The 24,427-nt window shown below is 35.7% G+C and overlaps 3 protein-coding genes across 5 annotated transcripts in view; 2 read left to right on the top strand and 1 right to left on the bottom strand.

Moving 5' to 3' along the window:
* The window catches only part of LOC132704994 (H2.0-like homeobox protein), a 30,250-nt gene extending 29,662 nt beyond the window's left edge, over positions 1-588 (bottom strand). The window contains exon 1 of the mRNA XM_060675372.1: positions 488-588. The gene's annotated coding sequence lies outside the window, so the exon portion shown is untranslated. The remainder of the gene's footprint in view (positions 1-487) is intronic.
* A 2,742-nt stretch (positions 589-3,330) lies between these two features.
* LOC132705286 (uncharacterized) lies at positions 3,331-11,550 on the top strand. 2 transcript variants are annotated; one of them, XM_060675781.1, is made up of 3 exons: positions 3,331-3,667; positions 8,093-8,311; positions 11,400-11,550. In XM_060675781.1, the coding sequence occupies exons 1-3, from the start codon at positions 3,368-3,370 to the stop codon at positions 11,421-11,423; spliced, it is 543 nt and encodes a 180-aa protein (XP_060531764.1). In that variant the 5' UTR covers positions 3,331-3,367; the 3' UTR covers positions 11,424-11,550. The 2 variants fall into 2 exon arrangements, with proteins under 2 accessions (XP_060531764.1, XP_060531763.1); XM_060675780.1 differs by lacking the exon at positions 11,400-11,550 and having other exon boundaries at positions 8,093-8,613.
* A 7,674-nt stretch (positions 11,551-19,224) lies between these two features.
* Positions 19,225-21,364, top strand: LOC132705177 (uncharacterized). 2 transcript variants are annotated; one of them, XR_009619352.1, is made up of 2 exons: positions 19,225-19,456; positions 19,517-19,775. XR_009619352.1 is itself a non-coding variant. In XM_060675620.1 (2 exons), exon 2 carries the CDS (start codon positions 20,626-20,628, stop codon positions 21,352-21,354), a length of 729 nt encoding a protein of 242 aa, XP_060531603.1. In that variant the 5' UTR covers positions 19,241-19,456; positions 20,524-20,625; the 3' UTR covers positions 21,355-21,364. The 2 variants fall into 2 exon arrangements, 1 of the variants encoding a protein (XP_060531603.1); XM_060675620.1 differs by lacking the exon at positions 19,517-19,775 and adding an exon at positions 20,524-21,364 and having other exon boundaries at positions 19,241-19,456.
* The last annotated feature ends 3,063 nt before the right edge of the window (positions 21,365-24,427 follow it).

Here is a 24,427-nt window from a genome sequence, read left to right as displayed (position 1 = left end):
TTGCACGTTTTAAAACTGGCGATTTTAGAATTAGAAAAGTTGCTTAACGTTAGACTCTGCAACAATTACGACAATCCTAATCGAAAAAAGTATTGTGTATTATGACGTAAAATACTTTAATGAATTAACCAATAAACTGAAATATCTCAATGTCGACAAAAAAGTGAATAAAAAAGTTAAAGAGAACATTAGAAGTGTTACAATCGAATAATTAAAACGTAAAAATGAAATTCAAAATTTCTATAACTCTTTTTCAAATCGTAAAATTATAAAAAGAGATTAATATACTAATATATTATAGTATGGGCAGTATTTACCCGCTATAAGTGTAAAAACATTTTTTTATGTAAAAGGAATTTTTGGCAATAAATATTTTAATATTATTACTTGCTTTCTAGTATCTACATTGACCACATTGACACTTCTAGGCGCAAATTACTGTCATTCGGGTCGTAGAGGGCTGCCCATACTCTTAACTGCGCCCTACCTTCGAAATCGCACTCACAACAAGTATCTCACACACAAGCGTCCCCTTCACTCGCGTTCCGCAAGAATTCGAGTTCCACGCGCCACTAGGCTTAATAAGCACTAATTGGTTACTAATGGAGTCTTGATAGGTGGTCCAGGGCTTGAGACGCGGCCCGACTTAATCCTCAGTAGGGAGGAGCCTCGTCCACCGTTTTGCCTCCTTTCATTGGGTCACGTGCGCCCGCTTAAGGCGGCGCCCAAGCAATACCGACAACAGCTGACCAGAAATATTAGGTGAACGCATTTAAGGGTCGTTCCTTCTTAGTTGACTAGTTTTTTTTCAATCGGTGCGCCGCGATTTGCGGGTTATTTTGATTGCCGACGTTGAACAATCGTAATTAAGGAGCGTAGTGCGTAAATAGAGTTTCAAAGTGATATATCCCGTTTAATATTTGATTTAGAAAATAATGTTAAGTACGAAAGTTATGGCTGACAATCTTCTTCATGTCACAGCCAGGATATTCTTCTTCTTCCAATTGATCTTCTGCCCACAACCTTTCTCTGGATTATCAAGTGAAGCAGCTCATACTTTGGACCCCGCATTATGTGACCCAGATAGACGATCTTTCTCCTTTTCACTTCATTCAACACCTCCAACTTTTTGTTCATCCCGACAAGCACTTCTGCGTTGGTTTTTCTTTCGTACACTCTGTCAAGGGTCCAAGTTTCTACGCCATAGTACAGCACTGGGAATACATAGCAGCATAGCACCTAAGATCTAGGCTCAGGTAGCGGCTACAGAGCATCCTTTTCATTTTGGTAAATGCTGCACATATCTTCTCTATGCGGATCTTGATTTCGGAACAGTAATCGACGGTACAGGTGATATTTGTATCCAGTTAATCATATTTTGTAATCCGCTCTAATTGTTCTCCGTCCACATAAAGGTCTTCTTGCAGGGCGTCGATTTTTGTTATGACCATGTACTTGGTCCTCTTTGGGTTGAGCTTCAAACCAAAGTGTCCACTGGCAGTGACGACCTTATTTAGCAGTTCTTGTAGATCATGCGTATTTTCAGCAAGAAGGACATGGATGACACTAAAATAATCACTATAATAACGCACTTCAGCAACATCAAGAGTGAAATTAGGGAAATGCGTCTCCAGGGATGCCATATATGGTCTGTTCATAGATATAAGAAAGTGACCAATTGCTTTTGAATGGGATTATCCAAGGGTGGTAATTAACATACAATGCAACAAGATTATTACCTAAAGTTTCGGAATTTAAATTCAGGTAAGATTGTGGTCCGTAATAGAAAATAATTTTATACCTACCTGTGTTTAATATTCTTTGGTTTGGTATATTACTTAGTTTAAGTTTATTAGTAATCATTCTTATTTTGTGTGTAATACAGCGTGTCTTGAATCGTGTGCGAACTATGCAAAATATGTGCGAGTCGAGTGTATCTCAGGAGATGCTCCCGTCCGAATATAGAAAACACTATTCTATTGAAACTAAGGAAGTTATAAACAATGTTTATTTGACTCTTATTGAACGTGGTGCCAGCAAGCAAGCATCTTTAGAAGAAACGGCCACATTTACGAAAATTCCAACATCAACTGTATTGAAAATAGTGAATAATCCCATTTCAGCGAGGAAAAAAAGAAGCGATGCTGACATTTTCTCGAGTGTAGATGAAAGTGATCAAGATATAATACGGCGCAAAATTTATCAGTTATACGAGGAACAAAGCGTGCCTACATTAGATATCTTAATTAGGAGGCTTGAAAAAGATGAAACCGGTGTTAAATGTGGCAGAACTACCTTATGGAAGTGTATTCAACACATGGGTTTTCGCTTTAAAAAAAAATGACAAAAGGCAAGTTTTAATGGAATCTTTTAGAATTCGGAAATGGCGACTGGAATATCTAGAAAAAAATAGGATTTACAGAGAACAACAAAGGCCAATTATTTACTTGGATGAAACCTGGTTCGACACTTATGATACCCCGGAAAAGGGTTGGGTTGACTCAACTGACAAGTGTAAAACAAACGCGCCATCAAAAAAAGAATAACTATTTTGCAGGCTGGCTCTAAAGATGGTTGGATTCCAAATGGATTTTCCCTGTCTGCGAAAATTATTAAAGATTCTTCTCATAAAGACACCACCGCTGATTTATTTGAAAGTGGGTTTAAAAACAAACTAGTTCCACACATTCCTCCTAATAGCGTCATTGTAATGGACAATGCAAGTTATCACAGTAGACAATTGACTAAAATCTCTTCCTCATGTGACACAAAAGCAACAATCCAAAACTACACTTATATATACCAAAAAGCAATAAATTGAGGTTCTACAAAGCTTGAACCTACAAAAGGAATACGTCTGTGATAATTATGCAAAAAATCTGGGCCATATAGATTTAAGGCTTCCACCTTACCGCTGTATATTTATTCCCATTGAACAGGTTTGGCACCAACTGAAATCTGCCATTCGTCGCAACAATGTTTTTCCCCGTGTTAAATCCAATGTCCTCAAAAATTTAAACACAAATACATACAAAAATAAATAAATATTGTTTAGTATCTTTTCTAACAAAACCCCAAATAATTAAATTCTACGCAAAGTGCGGACCTGTTAGGCCATATTTCATTCTTACAACTTGCCCGGGTCTTTCCTTAATTCGTATCAGTTAGTCACTTTCTTATATCTATGAACAGACTTTACCGACTTTATTTCGTAGTCACAGTATGAGAGTTTGAACCGGCGCAACTAGTGCGCGTCGATGCAATTTCAAAATTGTCTTGATACGTGGACCATGAACAACTACAACGTTAGCTATATGGTCGGCAAAATAACGACGTTTATTACCCCAGTCTCCTTTTTAAACGTTGCATGGTTACGATGGCCCGCCGTTTGATAGTTTTTTATTTGTGTTTAGCGCTGGACGGCACATTTTCACACGCCGAAACGACCAACCCTGTAGACAAATTGGCTGACAAGCTTTTAAATACGGATCAGCGATACGGACTGGCCAACCTGATCAGCGCTGTCTACGCGAACATCAAGTCAGCTCCCCACGAGAGTGCCTCCGGAAGATTCGGAATACTATCCGCGTTTTTCAGGATTTTGGGTTTGGACGGGAAGAAAATCGGAGCCATAGCTGTGAACGTTCTCATTTTAATAGCTGAATCGGTAAGATATATTTCTTTCTTTTACATGGTGAGCAGACGTTAGTTTTTGGTTCAATAGAAAACCGTAAATATAAAAGTTTTAAAGCTTTTTAAATAGTACATACTTAAACGTAATAGTTTTCTTTTTTTTTAAAGTACTAGTTTTTACACCTGAAAAAAATTGGATGCCTTTGAAGGTAGGTCACTCGTATTTGGTATCAGCATTCGCGGTTGACGCAAAAGATATATGTAAAGGAATTTGAATTAGATGCCACAAGGTGTTAACCCATTTTGTCGCAGTGGTGCGTTAATGCATAATGATTTTTTTTTGTCACATCCAGGAAATATTTTTGAACATCCATTTAGAAATTTTATTATTATCACTACTCAATGACATAAAACCGTAGAAATCGCTAATTTATGTGTAAAGGAAAGATCTTATATATGATTTCAAAATTTAACAAACGCGGTTCATAAATTTGTATCACATTTTAAAGTAAATCCAAAATAATAAAAAAAATATTTTGGATTTGTTCTGTTAAGTCTATAGCCTAGATTACATCGCAGAAAACATTCAATGGAAATACTACATTGATTAGATATGCCTTATTTTTTGAAAATATTTACTGGTGCGTGAATGCACTGCTGGTTTTTTATCTGTGGAACAATTAGCGTGTTCTTTAGTATTAGTTTGTGCCTTGTGCAGTGAACGTTACAGTTCGTAGAATGTGGCATTTCCGAGGTATTTAACTCAATAGTAATTAGAGGCGGCTATGGAGGAGATAGTGATGGATGAGGACAATAACAATGAAAGTTGTAAGTATTATTTGGATTTACGTATTCTTATGTATTGTAGCATTCCATTCCTTGTAAATGTATGCTAAAAATAACGTGAAAAGATATTTACAGAACATATTGACGCGGCCTATATTCCACCCGACGTGGATACCTTGACTGACGACAAAGATATGAACGATAATATAAATCTACAGGGGATTGGGGAACCAACTGATATAGTTGGAACTTTCGAATTACATACACTACTGTCCTTCAGCAGTCCTATAATTCATCAACTACTGAACCTGAATGGGACTCATCAGATGATGAAATCTTGAAATTCAAAAGAAGACGTATGCTTTCTGCAAGCGATAGGCTTGGTTCTACTATCAAATGGAAGAAAGGTCAGATTGAGTACACTCACACACCTATATCCGATGAAGTTAAATCTTGTCTATGTTTCTTTCTGGAAGTTACCTGTCGACTCTCAGAGGTTTTGGTAATATTTTTTTTGTTGATTTAGCGTCTGATTTTATTAAATTACACAATGACATTAATTTCTAAATTCTGTTCCACTATCAGAGTCGTTATTGAGATCAATTATAATAGCATTTATGTACAATTTAAGTACGAGTAACATTTTTCTATGATAATCCAACCTAGAACATTTTTTGCTGACAACAGCAAACAGTTTGGGAGAAATCTGTCTCCTGACAAATCACCATCTTCTTCTAGTTTCTTTTTCAGTTCATCCAAGGACCAACTTCGTTTTGATAAAGACAATGTATTTTTCTTCTTATTAGGTCCTGATTACTATTGTCTTGAAAATCCATTTTCTTTAATTCTCCACTATTAATAATCTCTCTTATCGAGAATATTGGCGTTTTTGTAAGTAGACAGGTTTTTTTAAAGCTCCTTGTTACTTTCTAAAAATCGATGAAACCGATTCTTTTCCAAAGTATACGCGCTCCTCACTAAACTCGAGATATCGATAACGGTGTGGATGGATTCAGCATCGAAAAAGCATGTTTTTTTTTGTCTGTTCGTTCTCTGTTTCTCCGTTCTCTGTTCCAGGGTTTTTCGACGATAACTTCCGAACGGTTCGAGCTACACGCTTCAAATTTTGCTCCTTTTTAATCGTCCACGGGGGGGGCATAGGATATGTAATAATGGCTGCGTTCAAGTTTCGACGTCCATCTTTTTTTTTTCGATTTTCGACTGTTTTATGGACGTTGCTATGAATCACGATAAGTGCCCGAAATTTGCAGCTATCGACTTCAAATTTGGCAGCCAAATAGCGTTTGGTCTCTTAACGGAACCTGTTGAAATTGGGGGGTTGGGGGATCGCGAAGTATTTAAAAAAAATTAAAAACTGCGTTTGCAATGGTCTATGGACAAGAACATTTCTCGAAAATGGTTTTTGGAACCGAAAAAATTCAAGACTCGATGACGTCCATTGATTATTACGGCGCGCTGCATGGTTTCAGAACAATCTCTTATTTTCTCGAAAACTATTTACTATTTTAGAAAAACTCTTGGGCCTGGAAACGTGGAAGGGCTATAACCTCCATTTCCGAAAAAAAAACCCTGAAAATTGCCAATTTCGTGGATAAATTATTAGCTGTAAATGAAAAACTATAAAACTATAATTGTAAATGGTTATTACTTGTACAATTTTTTATATTTATCAAAGTTTGTGGTGACTTTGAAATTCGGCGATATGTGACAGACGCTTTATACAGGGTGTATACACAATATAATTACATAGATTTTGTGAAAGTTCCATAGTGGTCTGCAGAAGCACGATAGAAAAACGACGCGTCCCTCTTCGCGGTTTCTTTTTGAAATCCAAAGCCCCGCCCAGTAACGATTTTCCGAAAGCAATCTTGTTGAATATATTCTCTACTGAACAACACTATGAAGATTGAGACACACTATACCTTGCGTGAGCAATAAGGTGAGAGATTCCACCAAGATATTAAGTAAATGGAACTTAGATATCCAGGTGGATGGAACATTGCAGTGAGATGGCAGATTACTGCTGCTACTGCTACTGCTTAGGGGGAAATCTTCCAAAACTAAATGGATTTTTTAATTCGGTTTTTGTTCTTGTACCGAGATTTTCATTTATAAATTCCTTTAATGGTGATAAAAAACCTTACGCGATTTAAATTTAGGAGGACTAAATTACTCTGTAATAATAATAGAACGGGGAGAAAAGAAAAGTGACGTGGGACGTCGATACGGACTTACACCGTCGACTGTATCCACGATTTAGAAGTGCAAAATAAAATCAATCAGGCTAAAACTAAGAAAGCCAAAATTTGAAGATTTGGATCGGGCAATCGGGCAGTGCTTCCAACGTCTTAAAAATATACCACTCTCTGGACCTATCGTAAAACTAAAAGCAGTTTGCTGAACAGCTTGGCATTATCGATTTCAAGGCTTCAGAAATATGGTTGGGGAAGTTCAAACAGAGACATGGTGTAATGTCGACAGAAACGTCACTAACGATTGGCTGGAGGAGACGTGGCCAAAACTAGCAGAAAAGTACCCTGCTGACGACATTTTTAATGCTGTCGAAATTAATATTTTTTACAAAATGACGCTAGATAACTCTTAAATTTCGAAGCGAAACGTGTGTGGGTGGAAAACTTTCTATAGAACATATAACAGTGTTAGTAGCTGCCAATATGAGTGGAAGAGAAAAAAGAAAGCTAGTCGCGATGGGAAAATCAACTAACCCACGTTTTAAGAACATCAAGCGTTTGCCGGTCACTTACAAGGCAAACAAGTCTGCATGGATGACATCGCAAATTTTGGAAGAGGAGATACGGAAAGGGGATGCAGAATTAAAGCGGAGGAAAATACATATTGCTTGTTTTAAATAACTGCCCTGCACATCCCCATATTCCAAATCTACGGAATATCGAATTGGCATTTCTTCCAGCCAAAACAACAAGTGTATTACAGCCGATAGACCAGAGCGTAAAAGTCTTAAGAGTCGATACAGGAAAAACATTCGTTCGAAGACAAATTGTCCATTAATATTTATTAGTAAAGCTTGGAAAGAGGTGACTGCAGAAACATTTCAACACCCCTATCGTCATGCAGCACTTATTACCGAGACAGAATGCGAACAGGACTTGGAAGATGATCAGCCACTAAGGGAGTGGATAAAGCAGTTTCAAACAAGAATTAGGTTTACAAGTGAGGAGTTGCAAGATTTTATGGTGATAGATCAGGATTTGCCTACAACAGCAGACTTGACAGAGGAAGCCATATTACAACAAGCAAGAAAGGGTGAAGAAGAAGATGAAGAAGAAGAAGAAGATAAAGAAGTTGATTTGGGACCACCACCAACCATTCGTCGGGAAGATCAAAATACAAGCCAAAGTACGAGATGCGTATTGGAATACTAAAAAAAATCAATAGAAAATGACCGATTATTTGAAACATTAAATGTAGTTCTTAAATATTTATATAAAATGTTTCTACGTAGATGTTAAAATATGTATATAAAATAATTAAATATTACAGAACACCTATGCGTATTGTTATTTTTCAAGTGCACATAACTCTTTATAAAAGCAGTCCCTTCAATTTCACTATATAGAGTTTCGACTTCAACTTCATCAATATCATATCGATAAGAACGTTTTCTTTTCAGATAAGTGCCTCCCTCTCAACTAAATCATCTGCGGAATTACCACAATCTCGAAAGCAGACAGTCACAGGATCCCCGTTCCAGTGGATGAACGAGAACGCCGTGGTCGCGGAAATGGCTTCGCACATGACAGACGCCAGCTTGCCAAACGAAGTCGTGAAGCACATTAAAGAAAGGTCTTTGGACGAAGCGACGGGTTGCATCCAACTGCTTATGTGCAAGGTATCACCTTTCGTTTGGGGAATGCAGCGTGCTTTGAACGCGTCAGAAGCTAAGAAGAAAACGCGACTATTCGACTACTTGCCATCTATCGAAGAAGTTGGGCAAAATGGCGATAGTTGTGACGGGACCTATAGTTATTGTTCCCCAGATTTTTTGTGACTTTTGAGGCTAAACTCGCCGAATCACCCTAGGTATTTACCCCTTGTAGGAAATAAGTAGTTTGGAGTTAGAGTCGGTAGTATGAGTTATATACAACACCATTCTATTTCAATGTAAGAAATTAGAAAATTCACGTATGCTACGGCCCCGGACAGACTGAATTTTTAGTAAAAAAGTATATTACGTTTTTTTTTTAATGAAAAAGTCATAAAAATATTACCTTTGGTGAATTTTCTCAATTCATCAAGAGAGAATCAGGAAAAAAAGTTTGGTATACTAAAAATAACGGGGATTTCCGATTTAAAAATTTATTTTTATGGTGGTTATATGAGACTTTCATAGGGGAATCCGAAACTTCTCGATTGTCCCTAAATTTGGGAGACTTTTGAAATGAAATTTTATTATTTTTAGTAAATTCCGGTTAAATTCCACTAAACATTAGCCTTTTCGCTCATTTTTATAATGAAAACCAGCAGGAAACCAGGAAGATACGACGTTCCAAAATACAAAAATAAACAACAACAAAAAGGATATTGTATTCTCAAGGACATTAAATATAGAAACCCAAAGATAAACACCTCTTCTTAGGTTTGTGAGGCGATTACATCTTTTATTGTGAATCCATCTGGATGTGCTGAAGGATCTCTCACTGGTACGCAAGGCGGTATCTGAATGGGGACTACCTCTACAAATACGGTTCCACCATGACAACGGAGAGTTTAGCCCATAAACCATCTCTATCTAAATCCTTTGACACTAACTCTTCATTATTCGTATTGGCTGAAACGTTATGGATAAACTCCATTACATCTATATTTGCTAAAATTTTAGATATATCACCAACAGCACTAAAGGTATCTTCAGGCTCAAAAAAACTGATAGTATCTTCTTCTACTTTGCACATGCTGGAATAGCAATTATCATGATGATTTGTTGGCTCTCTCCATCTCATAGGTATTCCAACAAGTAGTGATTGCCTGGTTTCATGCTCTTCACATCCCTTGCTAACAGTATGCGGCGCCCAATTTTTCCTTTAAAATAAGCGTAGTATAGTTTTTTAAAAAGAGATGTAATTTTACATCTAAATTTCTTGATCGCAAAAGAACCACACACATATGCACAAATATTTGTACAAACTCTTGGCATTTTTCAAAGAAATGACTGCCTACAAGAAAATTATGTACAGGGTGTTTATTCGAAATGGCTCATCTCTTTTAGATGTTTCGCCCATAAACGCTCCAATGTATATAATTCAAACAATGGTCGAAATCGAGATTATAACCTTGGATCTCCCACATTTCCTGGTATATAAATTTTTCCATTGGAATAAATGGTTTTCGAGGAAATACTTGTGTTCTGAAACCATGCAGTGCGTCGTAATATCAAATGACGTCATCTCGTCTAGATTGAGTGCGAGAAATGGTGATTTTCATTTGGATTTTTTCAAATATCTCGAACGGAGTATGTGATTGACCAAAAGAACTAAAAGTTCAGATTTTCACGAAGTCATATATTTTCACATGACAATTGTTTCGACAACACCGTGTCTTTATCAAAAATTGTAACATAATATAATAATATAATTAATTTTGATTTACAGCTAATAATTTTCTCTGGAAAAGAACAATTCTCATAATCGAAAAACCCTGTATATAATCGAAAAAACTCACGAAATAAAAGTTATAGTCCCGGATCTCTCGCGTATCAGATCAAAAATTTTGGGGATCGGCTAAAGAGTTTTCGATAAAAATATTTTTTTAGAAGCAAAAATAATCCATAAAAAATCATTTTTTTAAATATTTCTCGACTTTTGATTTAGCCCAACTTCTCAAGTTTGAATGTAGGTATGGACTTCTACTATATTTTATAATATAGCACAAAATATACTGAACACCCTACACAATATGGGAAAACGTTCAATAAAAAGTTTTAGGTGTCTATCCAGACGGTGTGGCCATGTTAAAGAAACTGACAACAGAAAGACAACCTTCTAGTTATAGCCAATTGTCCCATTTTTTAGCTTATTGCAAACTACCGACGCACCCTGTACATTTTGAAAAAATATTATTCCTAATGATTTTTTGATCCTGTTTTCAAGGGTCTTTCAAAAATTTTTCTCGTTATTGCAGAGCCGATTTTTAATATTTTTTAAATACTTCCCGACCCCCTAGTGCCCCCAGTTTCGAAAGGTTCCGTTAGGATACTAAGTTTTATACCCGTGCAAAGTTTGAACTCGATGGTTTTAAATTTCGGACACTTATCGTGTTTGTACGAAAAACCGTGGAAAATCTAGAAATAAAGATGGAAGCCAAGGTCCGATCGGGACCATTTCTTATAATATTATGTGTCTCGTGGGCTATTTAAAAGGAGATAAATTTCTGCTCCCTTGCTCCAACCGTTCGGAAGATATTCGCGTTTTCATGGAGCGTCGGCAGAGAACAGAAAACTGAGAACGGAGAACAGACAAAACATAAAAACGTATTGTTTCGACGCTAATTTCGTCTGTACCAATGGCGACGCGGTAAGACGCACCGTTGCCAAGATACAAGTTTTCGTTGCTAAGCAACAAGAAAACATTGTTTTTCCCTATAAATCAATCAAATCTGATAACGAGCAACGTTGACCGAAAATCGACCCGTGTAAATTTCGAGGGTCGATTTGACATAACTTAATAAGTTAAAATAAGTTAGCGCGGGAGCGCCGGCATAAATTAGTTCCCTTAAAACGGCCAACGTCCTGATATATCGTTATTAGCATCGGGTGAAGGACCACACACGAGGCGTGATCTCTCGACCCGTGCAAGTCGATTTTGGGTTTAAATCAAAACGTAGTATTCTCGTAACAGCATCCTGATTTATTCGCTACTAATACGGAGTTTATTCGGGCACTTTTTGATGTGGCACAGGAGTATTTTAGTGATTAATTGCAGGATTATTGTTCGGAGGAGCTATAAAATGCCGTCGATTGACGCAAATCAAGGCAAGTAACCCAAAAGATGTTTTTTTCTACTCCCGAGCCACTTCGGACATTTCCGGGATTTTACCGCACGGATTTGGAAGCAATCGAATGTTTTCCGATATTTAGCGCACAATTAGAATTTTGACGTTTGTCTGCTTTTCCTTGCTTATATGATATTAAAAATTCAATTTTCTTAAAAGCTCTGTCCTTGGATGATTTCTCTTTCAATTATAGTCTTTTTCTTTAAATAGACTACTTAATGATCAATTGTAAATGTTAAATAATATAACGTTTTAAAATTGTGTGTATTCCGTTGCTTATACGACATATCCAATAATACATCCCTCTCCGTCTAACCTACACAGTTGAAAAGAGACAACAGCAAAACCGATAGGAACGATAAACGCATAGGTTTAATGGCAACTAGTAAATATTTTGCTTGAATGGTACGAAATTTGGTAATCTGATAATCAGTTATTATTTATAATTTGTTGAATTGTGAGTCAAATGCCGTTTGCCGCACTTGTTGCATAATATACTATTGTATTTTGTGGTGGACGAACCAACTGGGAGATATATTGCACATTCATTGATTGGTGTCTTGAGGGAGACCAATGAATCCAAACATTGTAACTAGATTTGTTCAAAAAACATTAACCAACTTTTTTTTGCCCAACAGTGGCCCAACCTATTTCAAGCCACTTGTTTGGCTCATTGTATCAACGAAGTGGCAGAATGTATGAAAGACCAGTTTCGATAGTTAAATTAATCAAGTAAAAAAAGGGTATTTTCAAAACCACATTCACATGTTCAATTTTATAAGGGAAATGGTTCAAATAGTCAAGTACCCCCACAATCAGTAATAAACTCGCTGGGGAATTTGGTTAGCTTCTAGTTAAAAAAGTTATCGAAGATCTGAACGATCCATCTTCTGCTGTTCTAATAAACGTGAGTGTTTAATAAACAAGATTGCTTTCGAAAAATCGTCACTGGTCGGGGCAAGTTCTTAGCGCGTAGCTCGAAGCAGCTTTGAATTTCAAAAAGAAGTCATTTCGCGGTTTCTTGTGCTAGAGGGACACACTATCGAATTTTCGCAAAATAGATGTAATTTTATTGTGCGTGCGCCCTGTATCTTGCACGTTCCGCCGAACTTTAAAGTTACGATAAACTCTGATGAATGTTAAAATTTGTACAAATAATTTTCGAATTCGAATGATATTTTTTCAAATATCTCGCGCACCCTGTATGATACACGAAACCTGAAACTTCCTCTCGACACAATTTATGATACTGTTTAAATCGAATTTTCCCATGTTGTGTAGTTTTTCATTTACCGTTATTAATTCACCTACGAAAACTGCAATTTTTAGAATCTTTTAGAATGTTTGCTCCTAAACGACACACCCTGTATATAATTCAATCAATTTACAAAATAGAGGTGATATCCCTGGATCTCCCACGTTTCTTGGTATATAAATTTTTCCAATAGAGTAAACGGTTTTCGAGAAAATACATGTTTTCTGAAGCCTGCTGATATTCATTTTGATTTTTTGCAAATATTTCGAACAGCGTCTGTGCTAGACGAAAGCCGCAAATACCATAATTGGCTCTTGATGCGGTGTACGATACTGTTTGCGATTTTTGAAGTACGGTTAATAATTTACTCTTTAAAAGAACAATTTTCTGGGTCTTTTAGATTTTTGTCTATAATTTAAAAACCCTGTATATAATCGAAAAAATGCTTGAAATAAATGTTATAGCACTGGATCCTCCGAGTCTGCCAGTGAAAGACTTTTGCCGATCAGGTTAATGGTTATGGAGAAGAACATATTTTTCTGGAAGCCAAAATAACCAAAAAAAAAAAAATCAAAAATTAAAAAAAATATTTTGCGGTACGTAATTGCGCACGCCTTTAATAGTTTAAAGTTAGTCTGAACTTCTACTTCTCTGCCAAATCTGAAATCGGTAGCTGTAAATTTACGGCACCTATTACGTTTTTTAATATTGCACGAAATATCGCAAGCACCCTGTACAATAGGTGAAAATCTTATATAAAAAAACTTTAGCTGTGTATACGAGCTTTATTGCTATTTAAAAGAAACTGCCAACGCCAATTTTCAATAATAGCGAGACCCATTTTTCAGTTTTTTTAATTTACCCTGTACATTTTTGAAAAATTTTCAAGCAGATAAGTTTATGCAGCCAAATCTTCTACGTGTTCTCTTTCAAGAACTTTGTTGGTTCCATAAACAGTTTTCGAGAAATGATCTTTTCCTAAGAACCTTGCAAGCGCAGTTCTTATTTTTTTTTAAATACTTCCCGACCCCCCAACCCCCCAATTTCAACAGGTCCCGTTAGAGGACCAAACCCTATTTGTCTGCCAAATTTAAAGTCGATAGTTTCAAATTTCGGACACTTATCTTGTTTCATAGCAACGTCCAAAAAATAATCGAAAATCGAAAAAAAATATGGACGCCAAAGCTTGAAAGCAGCCATTTTTAAATATCTTATGCACCCCGTGAACGATTAAAAAGGAGCAAAATTTGAAGCGTGTAGCTCCAACCGTTCGGAAGTTATCGTCGAAAACCCCTGGAACAGAGAACGGAGAAACGGAGAACGGACAGACAAAAAAAAACGTTCTTGTACGATGTTGATTCCAACTGTACTTAAGGCTACGCTGTACGATGCACCGTTATCAAGATATAGTGAGGAGCGCTTATAGTTTAGAAAAGAATCGATTTCATCGATTTTTCGAAAGTAACAAGATTGCTTTCATTTCCAAAAAAGCCGCTTTGCGGTTTCTTGTCTTAGAGGAACTCATTGTTTTTCTATAGTGCCCCTTCGGACTATAATGGAACTTTGGTAAATTCGATGTAATTTTATTGTGCATACACCATGTATAAAATGTTTTTCATATCTCGCCGAACTTCAGAGTTACGGCAAACTTTGTTAAATATTGCAAATATTAACGTTGTCGAATGATATATTTTTCGACACAGTTGGCGATACTGTTCAAATTAAATTATCGCATCTTTAGCAGTTTTTCATTTATCCCCAACAATTTACTCACAAAAACGGAAATTTTTAGGATGTATTAGAATTTTTTGCCGATAAACGACACACCCTGTATATAATTCAAACGATGTTCGAATAGAGGTTATAGCCTTGGATCTCCCACCTTTCCCGATATATGAATTTTTTCAATAGGATAAGTATTTTTCGAGAAAATACTTATTTTTTGAAACATGCAGTACGTAGTAATAGTAAATGACGTCATCGCGAAGGCGAGAAATGGTGAATTTCACTTGGATTTTTGCAAATATCTCAAGCAGCGTATGTGCCTATAACACTGTTTAAACGAAGAACGATTTTCAGGGTCTTTTATTGACCCAAATCTCCCCTATTTCTTGGTTAACAAATTTTGCCGATAGGGTTAATAGTTTTCTAGAAAATATTTTTTTTCTGGAAGGCAAGACACACCAAAAGAATTTTCAAAAATGTTTAAAAAATACTTTGCGAAATTTGAGCAAGTCTTTTTTTAACATATGAAATGCGGGCGTGGACTTCTACCCTAACACCCTGTTAATTTTTGAATATAGCACTTAGTATCTGTACAACAGGTGAAAACCTTAAATGCAAAAGCTTTAGCTGTCAATGCGGGCTATATCTTCATGAAAAAGAAACACGGTCTTTAAATTATAGCCACATATTCCAGTTTTTTTTTTTATTTGCGGCGCAATCTGTACATTTTTTAAAAATTTTGAAGAATGGAATTTTATGGAGCCGAATCTTCTGCCGATAACTTCAAATGTCGGACACTTGTCGTGTTTCATAGCGATGTCCAAAAAACAGTCGAAAATTGGACTATTAGAAAGGAGCGAAATTTGAACCGGCTAGGTCAAACCGTTCGGAAGTTATCGCGGAAAAACAGGAACAGAGAACGGAGAAGGGACAGACCAAAAAAATTTTTTTTCAACGCTGATCATTTGTGTATGGTCTGCTCATAGATATAAGAAAGTGACCAATTGCTTTCGAATGGGATTATCCAAGGGTGGTCATTAACATACAATGCAACAAGATTATTACCTAAAGTTTCGGAATTAAAATTCAAGTAAAATTGTGGTCCGTAATAGAAAATAATATTATACCTACCTGTGTTTAATATTCTTTGGTTTGGTTTATTAGTAATCATTCTTATTTCGTGTGTAATACAGCGTGTGTTGAATCGTGTGCGAATTATGCAAAATATTTGCGAGCCTATTGTATCTCAGGAGATGCTCCCGCCGAAATGTAGAAAACACTATTCTATTCAGACTACGGAAGTTATAAACAATGTTTATTTGACTCTCATTGAACGTGGTGTCAGCAAGCAAGCATCTTTGAAAGAAACGGTCATATTGACGAAAAGTCCAACATCAACGATATGGAAAATTGTGAATAATCCCATTTCAGCGAGGAAAAAAAGAAGCGATGATGACATTTTCTCGAGTGTAGATGAAAGTTATCAAGATATAATACGGCGTAAAATTTACCAGTTATACGAGGAACAAAGCGTGCCTACATTAGATATCTTAATTAGGAGGCTTGAAAAAGATGAAACCAGTGTTAAATGTGGCAGAACTACCTTATGGAAGTGTATTCAACACATGGGTTTTAGATTTAAAAAATTGACAAAAGGCAAGTTTTAATGGAATCTTTTAGAATTCGGAAATGGCCAGTGGAATATCTAGAAAAAATTAGGATTTACAGAGAACAACAAAGGCCATTTATTTACTTGGATGAAACCTGGTTCGATACTTATGATACCTCGGAAAAGGGTTGGGTTGACTCAACTGATAAGTGTAAAACAAACGCGCCGTCAAAAAGAGGTAAAAGAATAACTGTTTTGCATGCCGGTTCTAAAGATGATGATTTGGCGATTCCAAATCCGTCGGTGTTGTGGCCTTCTTTTCTACTCGAAGCGGTTCCCTATAAAAATTATCAGTTTGAACGGTAAACGAAGAAAGGAAATACGTGGAAGGGAGGCAATTGGGCACTCCTTAGGAACATGAGAAGAAAGGGGAGAAATGAACTATTATTTCGAGTGGAATGCCTAAAATTACATCACCTTTTAAATGTCTATAGATTACAAAGAAAAGAATTGAATACCTCAGATCTGCTCTTCTCTCCAATAATTCCCACATTGGATATATTAAGTGATCAATCGAAAATACACTTCACCACAACCTTGCAAAAAGACAACAACACCATCTTCGAAAAATGTCAGCTAGACGTAATCTTTGAAGTATAAAGTCTGTTCATAGATATAAGAAAGTGACCAATTGCTTTTGAATGAGATTATCCAAGGGTGGTCATTACCATACAATGCAACAAGATTATTACCTAAATTTTTGGAATTTAAATTCAGGTAAAATTGTGGTCCGTAATAGAAAATAATTTTATACATCTCTGTGTTTAATATTCTTTGGTTTGGTATACTACTACTCGTGTGTAATACAGCGTGTGTAGAATCATGTGCGAATTATGCAAAATATGTGCGAGTCTAGTATATCTCAGGAGATACTCCCGCCCAAATGTAGAAAACACTATTCTATTGAGACTAGGGAAGTTATAAACAATGTTTATTTGACTCTCATTGAACATGGTGCAGCAAGCAAGCATCTTTAGAAGAAACAGCCACATTGACGAAAATTCCAACATCAACTGTATGGAAAATTGTGAATAATTCCATTTCGGCGAGGAAAAAAAGAAGTGATGCTGACATTTTCTCGAGTGTAGATGAAAGTGATCAAGATATATTACGATTTGGGTTGACTCAACTGATAAAACAAACGCTCCATCAAAAAGAGGTAAAAGAATAACTATTTTGCATGCTGGCTCTAAAGATGTTTGGATTCCAAATGGACTTTCTCTGCGAAAAATATTAAAGATTATTTTCTTGACTACCATGAAGGCAACATCGCTGATTTACTTGAAAGTTAGTTTCAAAACAAACTGATTCCAAACATTCCTCCTAATAGCGTCATTGTAATGGTCAATGCAAGTAATCACAGTAGACAGTTGATTAAAACCCCTTCCTCATGTGACACAAAAGCAAAAATCCAAAACTACATGTATAATAGCGACATTTATTTTCACAAAGATTATACCAAAAAGCAATTAATTGAGGTTCTACAAAGCTTCAACCTACAAAAGGAATACGTCTGTGATAATTATGCAAAAAATCTAGTGTTAAGGCTTCCACTTTACTACTGTATATTTAATCCCATTGAACATGTTCGGCACAAACTGAAATCTGCCATTCGTCATAACAGTGTTTTCCCCGTGTTAACTCCAATGTCCTCAAACTTATAGTACTTTCGAAAAGAATCGATTTCATCGATTTTTCCAAAGTAACAAAAAGTTTATCAAACGTGTTGCATACTATACTTTTTCCATGAGCGTTAGTTTTTGGGTAAATTTTTGCAAAAAAAAACGTATACCTTCACCGAAATGTCCGAAGTGGCTCGAATTTTGTGGGAGACGAAAGTGATGCGGTAAAATGACACACGCCGCATTCGCCGAGTTTTTCGAGAGATGTCTCGACTCTCGCTCGCGCGTAAGTTTAGTGCACGTTCGGGATCGATTCTCAGATACCCGCGACGTGCGTCTAGTGAAAGGTAGCGGCCATGCGACGGTGCCGGCCTGATTAATACCCTCGCATAACAGTCACATGCTAATGCGACCATGTTATTAGTATGTAATAAAGTATATAGTTATTCGTTGGGCAGTAATTCTCACTGCGGGGAACCGCAGATCGCCCGCTGCTAAACCTCACCTTTAATGGTAATATTTATGCCACGGCTATGGCTTCGACCCGGTCGGATGCTGATATATCGCCGTCTTCTGCCGTTGGTGGCTCTGCGAGCGACGCGACCCGACGATGAAAACATATTTCTGTAATCGTTTTTTTTTCTCCTCTCTGCCGAAGAGTCCACGAACCTCTTAACCTGTCACGAAAACATAAACGTAAAATATACGCGTAATTGATTTCGTTTCGGAACGTCGTCCACTAAACCAACACTCGATTATAGTTTTAACGCGGCTTTTGACGACATTTTTGCTGTAGTTTCAAACGTCTGAAAGTCTTAAGTCTAGAACGGGGAAAAAATGGTCTTTTTAACCTCCAAAAGCTCTTTAATGGTACAAAAGTGCTTAATAAGGACAATTTTTGAGGAATAAGTCAAAATATCTGACATCAGTTGAAACTGAGAAGCAAGTCAGAAGTCAGAAGAAACAATTCGGAATTTTCAAGTAATATTAATAATAATAATAATATATCGTTATTTAGCATTCGCAAAATAGAAATTTTAAATATAAAAAGGTAAGCAGAAAATATGAGCTAAGCACACAAATCAAAATTTGGGCAATACGTCTTAAGTATTTTAACTTTATTGAGAGTCTCACAGTTTTCAATATTATGCGGTAAATTGTGAAAATGGTTTAGGCCTTTATGTAATATCCAGTTTTGTAAATGACGTGCAAATGCAAATTACACTCGATTATACTTTTAACCTCAGAATTTTGGAGAAATAAGTCACAATTTCCAAAAAATAAGTAAAAATTTCTGAAAAACAAGTCAGAATTCTCGAAGAAAATGTCTGAATTTCTGATTTACTTCAAAATTTCGGAGAAATATGTCACCGTTTCTGAAAATTAGGTAAGAATTTCTGACAAATAAGTCATAATTTTCAAAAAAAGTCAGAATTTCTGACTGTAGAGAGAATTTGGCAGAAAGAAATCACAGTTTCTAAAAAATAAGAGTCGAAATTTTGGAGAAACAAGTAACAGTTTCTGAAAAATAATTAAGAATTTCTGAGAAGCAAGTCAGTGTTTTCGAGAAAGAATTTGGAATTTCGACTAAAGTCAGAATTTGGGAAGAATAAGTCACAGTTTCTAAAAACTAAGTAAGAATTCGCGAGAAACATGTTAGAATTATTGATTGACTTCAAAATTTCGGAGAAATAAGCCACCGTTCCTGAAAAATAGGTAAGAATTTTTGACATATAAGTCAGAATTTTCAAAAAAAGTTAGAATTTCCTACTGTAGATAGAATTCGGCAGAATGAAATCACAGTTTCTAAAAAATAATAGTTGTAATTTCGGAGAAATAAGTAACAGTTTCTCAAAAATAAGTAAGAATTTCTGAGAAACAAGTCAGAATTTTCGAGGAACAAGTCGAAATTTCTGAATTACTTCAAAACTTGGGAGAAATAATTCACAGTTCCTGAAAAATAAGTCACAAATTCTGAGAAACCGGTCGGAAGTTTGGAGAAGTAAATTAGACGAAACTTTTTTTTATTCACAGAATTATTTCTACAATCACTTACTTTCTTTTTCTTTTGTTTACATTTCATTTCTCTACTAGGGGTTGTCTTGTTATAAATTGTATTGTCGAAAGGTGTTTAATATATTGATCAATTATGTAGGGTTAATGTTCAGTAGCTGACTTAGTCAGCTAGACTTCTCCCTTTGAAATTTAAGTATTATATACTGTGTATTATGTATATTATATATATCTCAATTCTCAATAAAGACTATCATTATTATTACTAGCAAATTTCATTTTCTCATCTCAAAAGGTGTATAATATATTGATCAATTGTGTTGGGTTAATGTTGAGTAGCAGACTTAGTCAGCTGGACTTCTCCCTTTGAAATTTTAGTATTGTATCCTGTGTATTAAGTATATTATATATATATATATATATATATATATATATATATATATATATATATATATATATATATATATATATATATATATATATATATATATATATATATATATATATATATATATATAAGAGTATATGATGTATTGATCAATTGTGTCGGGTTAATGTTGAATAGCTGACTTAGACTGCTAGACTTCTCCCTTTGAGAGAGTCTGTATATTTTGTATATCTCAATTCTCAATAAAGATTATTACTAGTAAAGTTCATTATCTCATTGGTTTCAAAAGTTACGAGAAGATGGTAAATACGAAAGTTGTAAGAATCGTTCTGGACGGCACCGTACCAAGTACCAATTATTACGATCAGTGCATTTTCCGCAGTAACACGCACACGGAAGCGGTCATTCGACTCATTTCGTGCGTGGAACACCAACCTACCGTGCCGAAATAACCTGCTAACTGTCACTACGTGCCGCTAGCGTGATGGCGTTCCTCGCGACTTTGTTTCTGCTATCTCGTTGCGTAAAATCGCAAGAAATCGGCTCGATTCTAGATACCGACTCGCTGTCGGAGTTACCTCTCGATAAATTGCTGAACGTGAAGAAGAACTTGAATGAACTCACCCATCAGAACCTGCCCCAAAATAGAAGCGACCATTTTGACGATATTTCAATCACCGACGAACCAGGAGCCCTAGCTCTGACGTCCAAGTTTAAACTGACGAAGCTGGGAACTTATCTGGGGCCGTACGATGAAGATTACAAACACGAAGGCGGCAAAAAGAGTGTCACTACCGTGTTTCAATTGTCGGTGACGACGTTGGCCTTCCTCGCATTCGGGGGTTACTTGGTGTATCTGGTGGTGGCTGCGATCTCAGGCAAAAACTACAACTACGTATACAATCCGAACACGCAATTGATGGCGGCGATGATAAACTCGCACTTCAACCACAAGAGGAGGCACAAGAAGAAGAAAAGGAAGCGAAGACCCATCAAGCACGGCCATTTTGGGTACAAAGAAGCGGATGAAGTATCCAGGGAAAAAAGGGCCGCCGGTACTGATGAGGATGGCGAGGTTTTGTACAGGGCTCTGGTGAATTTGTCGGAAGGATGCGCGAAATTCTACGAGCAAAACTACGTCGATGCTGTAGCAAGTAAGCTGTTGAATGTTACTGCTTTCGACGTTGTTATAAAACATCCTGAGCTGCAATAAACAAGTTATTTCAAAGGTAGCAAACATTTCCATACCCAATATTCATTTCATATTCATTTCAATATTCGACCATATACTGCGCCTGCGGCAATAAGCAATAGTACAGATATTTTCACGCCCACCCACAGTGTTAATTCTGAAAGATAAAGAAAAAAGTTTGAAGATTTTTACTCTGTTATGTTATGTAAATGTCAGAAAAAACAAACGAACAACGCAAGCTGTCAAAATGACAGCAAAATCTTTTTTTTAATGGAATGCACTATATATTATTAGCTTAAACCGTAAATCTTTTTTTCCTGATTTCAAAGACATATAGTTTATTGACATTTCATTTAGCCGTTTTTGAGATATTTCAGTTTAACAAGAATTATCATTCGATTTCTGAACAATAGCCATTTTGTTTAAAAATGGCCAAGCCTACCTTGATAGCAAAGCTTGCAATTGTTTTAACTTTTGACAACTAATCAAAGCTAAAGATCTGCACCGCAAGTTAAATAACTGAAGATATCTCAAATAGGTTAGACTGAGGAAGAAAAACGCCAAATAGAAATTTATATTATTCAAATAACAAAAATATTAATACTTAATGCTAAACATTTTCCACATAAACTCCAATAATTTATATAAATAACAAATTACTTTTTCAAAGAAACGTCCACAGGCTACTGTAATACTTCTAACAAAGCTTTTGTTATTTGCCCTCATGGTCAAAAACCCTACAGAGCCGTAAAACTATCTCAGCCCGAATCACTGAAAACAGAATTAAAACACCTTACCTCTGCTCTTCTCTCTAATAATTTCAACATTAAAGATATTAAGCGTTCCATCAAAAAATACATTTCACCACAACCTTCCAATAGCAATGAGGCCGAAAGCAATCATGGACTTGCCACTGTGGTCCTTCCTTACATTCAAAATATCACTGACCACATATCAAAAGTTCTAAAGAAGTATAACGTCAAAACCAGGTTTACCACTTGTCCATAAATCTCTCAACATCTTCGGTCCGTCAAAGACAAAATTCCACTTGAGATGTCAGGAGTTTACAGCATTCCACAAATATGCGGCAAAGAATACATTAAAGAGCCCGGACGAAAAATATCAACAAGGCTCAAAGAACAAGAAAGAGTCTTAAGACTAAGACCAATAAACTCATCAGCTATTGCCGAACATACTCACGAAACCAGACATAAAACTTTATTCGATAAAACTAAAATTCTTGCATGTAATCAGCTCTTCTACCGACGAAAAATCCGAGGGTCCATTGAAAAACAACCTAACAATCTTAACCGCGACTCAGGTCTCTACCTGTCACCAATTTGGGAATCATGGGAGTCATCCAAGACGGTGTTTATATCCCTCATTACCGCCCCCCTCAAACAATATATAAGCAAGTACAGAGTAAAATACGAGCCAATTTCAGTGAAGTTCTAAAGAAGCCAACAGGATGATTGGCGAAACGTCAGCAATTTCGACTCAGCAAAAACCGACGGAAGAATAATCCAGAAGTTTTGTAAAAAATAAATAATAAATTTAAGGTTTTTTCTGTTTAGATCTTGTAAAACGATATTAAGTCTTCCTCTTATCACTTGTCAACTTTCATTCCTTATTTCGGTCCTCAAATTGTTTCATTACATTTTAATTGTATTTATTGAAGTAACTCTTCTACCCGGATATATTTGCCGATATTCTCTTTTAACCCTTGCAACATTATGTCCGTTTGAATAATATAATTTTATTATTTGGCGTTTTTCTTCCTCAGTATAACCTATTTGAGATATGTTCAGTTATTTAACTTACGCTGCAGATGTATAGTTTTGATTAGTTCTCAAAACTTGAACATTGTCAAAACAATCGCAAACATAGATATGGTTGCTATCAAGGCAGACTTGACCATTTTTAAACAATTGTCCCCAAATAGAATGATGATTATTTTTAAACTGAAATATCTCAAAAACGGCCAAATTAAATGTCAATAAACTACATGTTTTTGAAAAAAGGAAAAAAGCTATTGACATACAGGGCATTCCATTAAAAAAATATATGTTGCTGTCATTTTGACAGGTTGCGATGGTCGCTTGTTTTTTCTGACATTTGCGTAAGATAATAGAGCAAAATTTTCAAACATAACGGAATTCACGTTGATCCAAAAGTTTTCGATAAATTTCAGTTTGAAATTTTATTATTTTATTTAAAATTTCATTTTATGCAAATACAAATTTAGTTCTAAACTAAGGCAAAACAAAAAAACTTTTCTACTTTTGTTAGTAGATTAAAATTTTTCAAATTGTCAACCGATATTTTGTTTTAATATGGAATTTATAAAAGCGGCGATCTCAGTATATCAAAAAAATACAATATACATTTCATTTTTAACTATAAAATCATTTAGAAAACCTTAAAAATTGTTAACGTTAAATACCAATGTGCTTGTAAGTAATTTATAAAAGCCAAAATTGCCTCTTATAGCAAAAAACATATATCTCACTATTTACGAAACTTATGGATTCCTCCTGCATCGGATGTTATTGAATGAGACCTTAACTCGGATGACTGATTCCCATGTCGGTGAAAGGTAAACAGCTGAGTAGCGGTTAAGATTGTATGGTTGCTTTTCTATTGGTAAGAAAATCAGACCTGACATTGTGTTTACAGAAAACAGAAAGTTTGGTAAAAAGTATTACAGTAGCCTGTGGAAGTTCTTTAAGAAAGAAAAAACATATTTCTTGCTTTTTTTACCAAATACTAAAAAAAAGTGATCTACGTCATATAATTTTACACGCGTAAGTCCAAATATTTTTTTTACCTCATACTGCAGGAAATATTTGAAGGTAAATATTAACAAAAGTTATTTCAAAGTTGCAAAGGATCTAATAGGGCGCCCCATTTGAAAAAATGAAACTATTAATTTCCTGTAGATTTGGCAAACCTGTATTTGCTCAAATATTTCAAAAACATAAGTTGTAAATTCTTATAGCCGTCAACCAAATTTGAAAAAGTTGTCTTGGTTCGTTCTCCAAAAATGTTCGCCACCCGTGTTACTTGGGAATTGAAATAAATATTTCTCCTGAAT

Source organism: Cylas formicarius, unplaced genomic scaffold (genome assembly GCF_029955315.1).
Source record: "Cylas formicarius isolate icCylForm1 unplaced genomic scaffold, icCylForm1.1 PGA_scaffold_7__23_contigs__length_41026272, whole genome shotgun sequence".
NCBI classification, from domain to species: Eukaryota; Metazoa; Arthropoda; class Insecta; order Coleoptera; family Brentidae; genus Cylas; species Cylas formicarius.
This window is presented reverse-complemented; position numbering and strand designations above follow the sequence as displayed.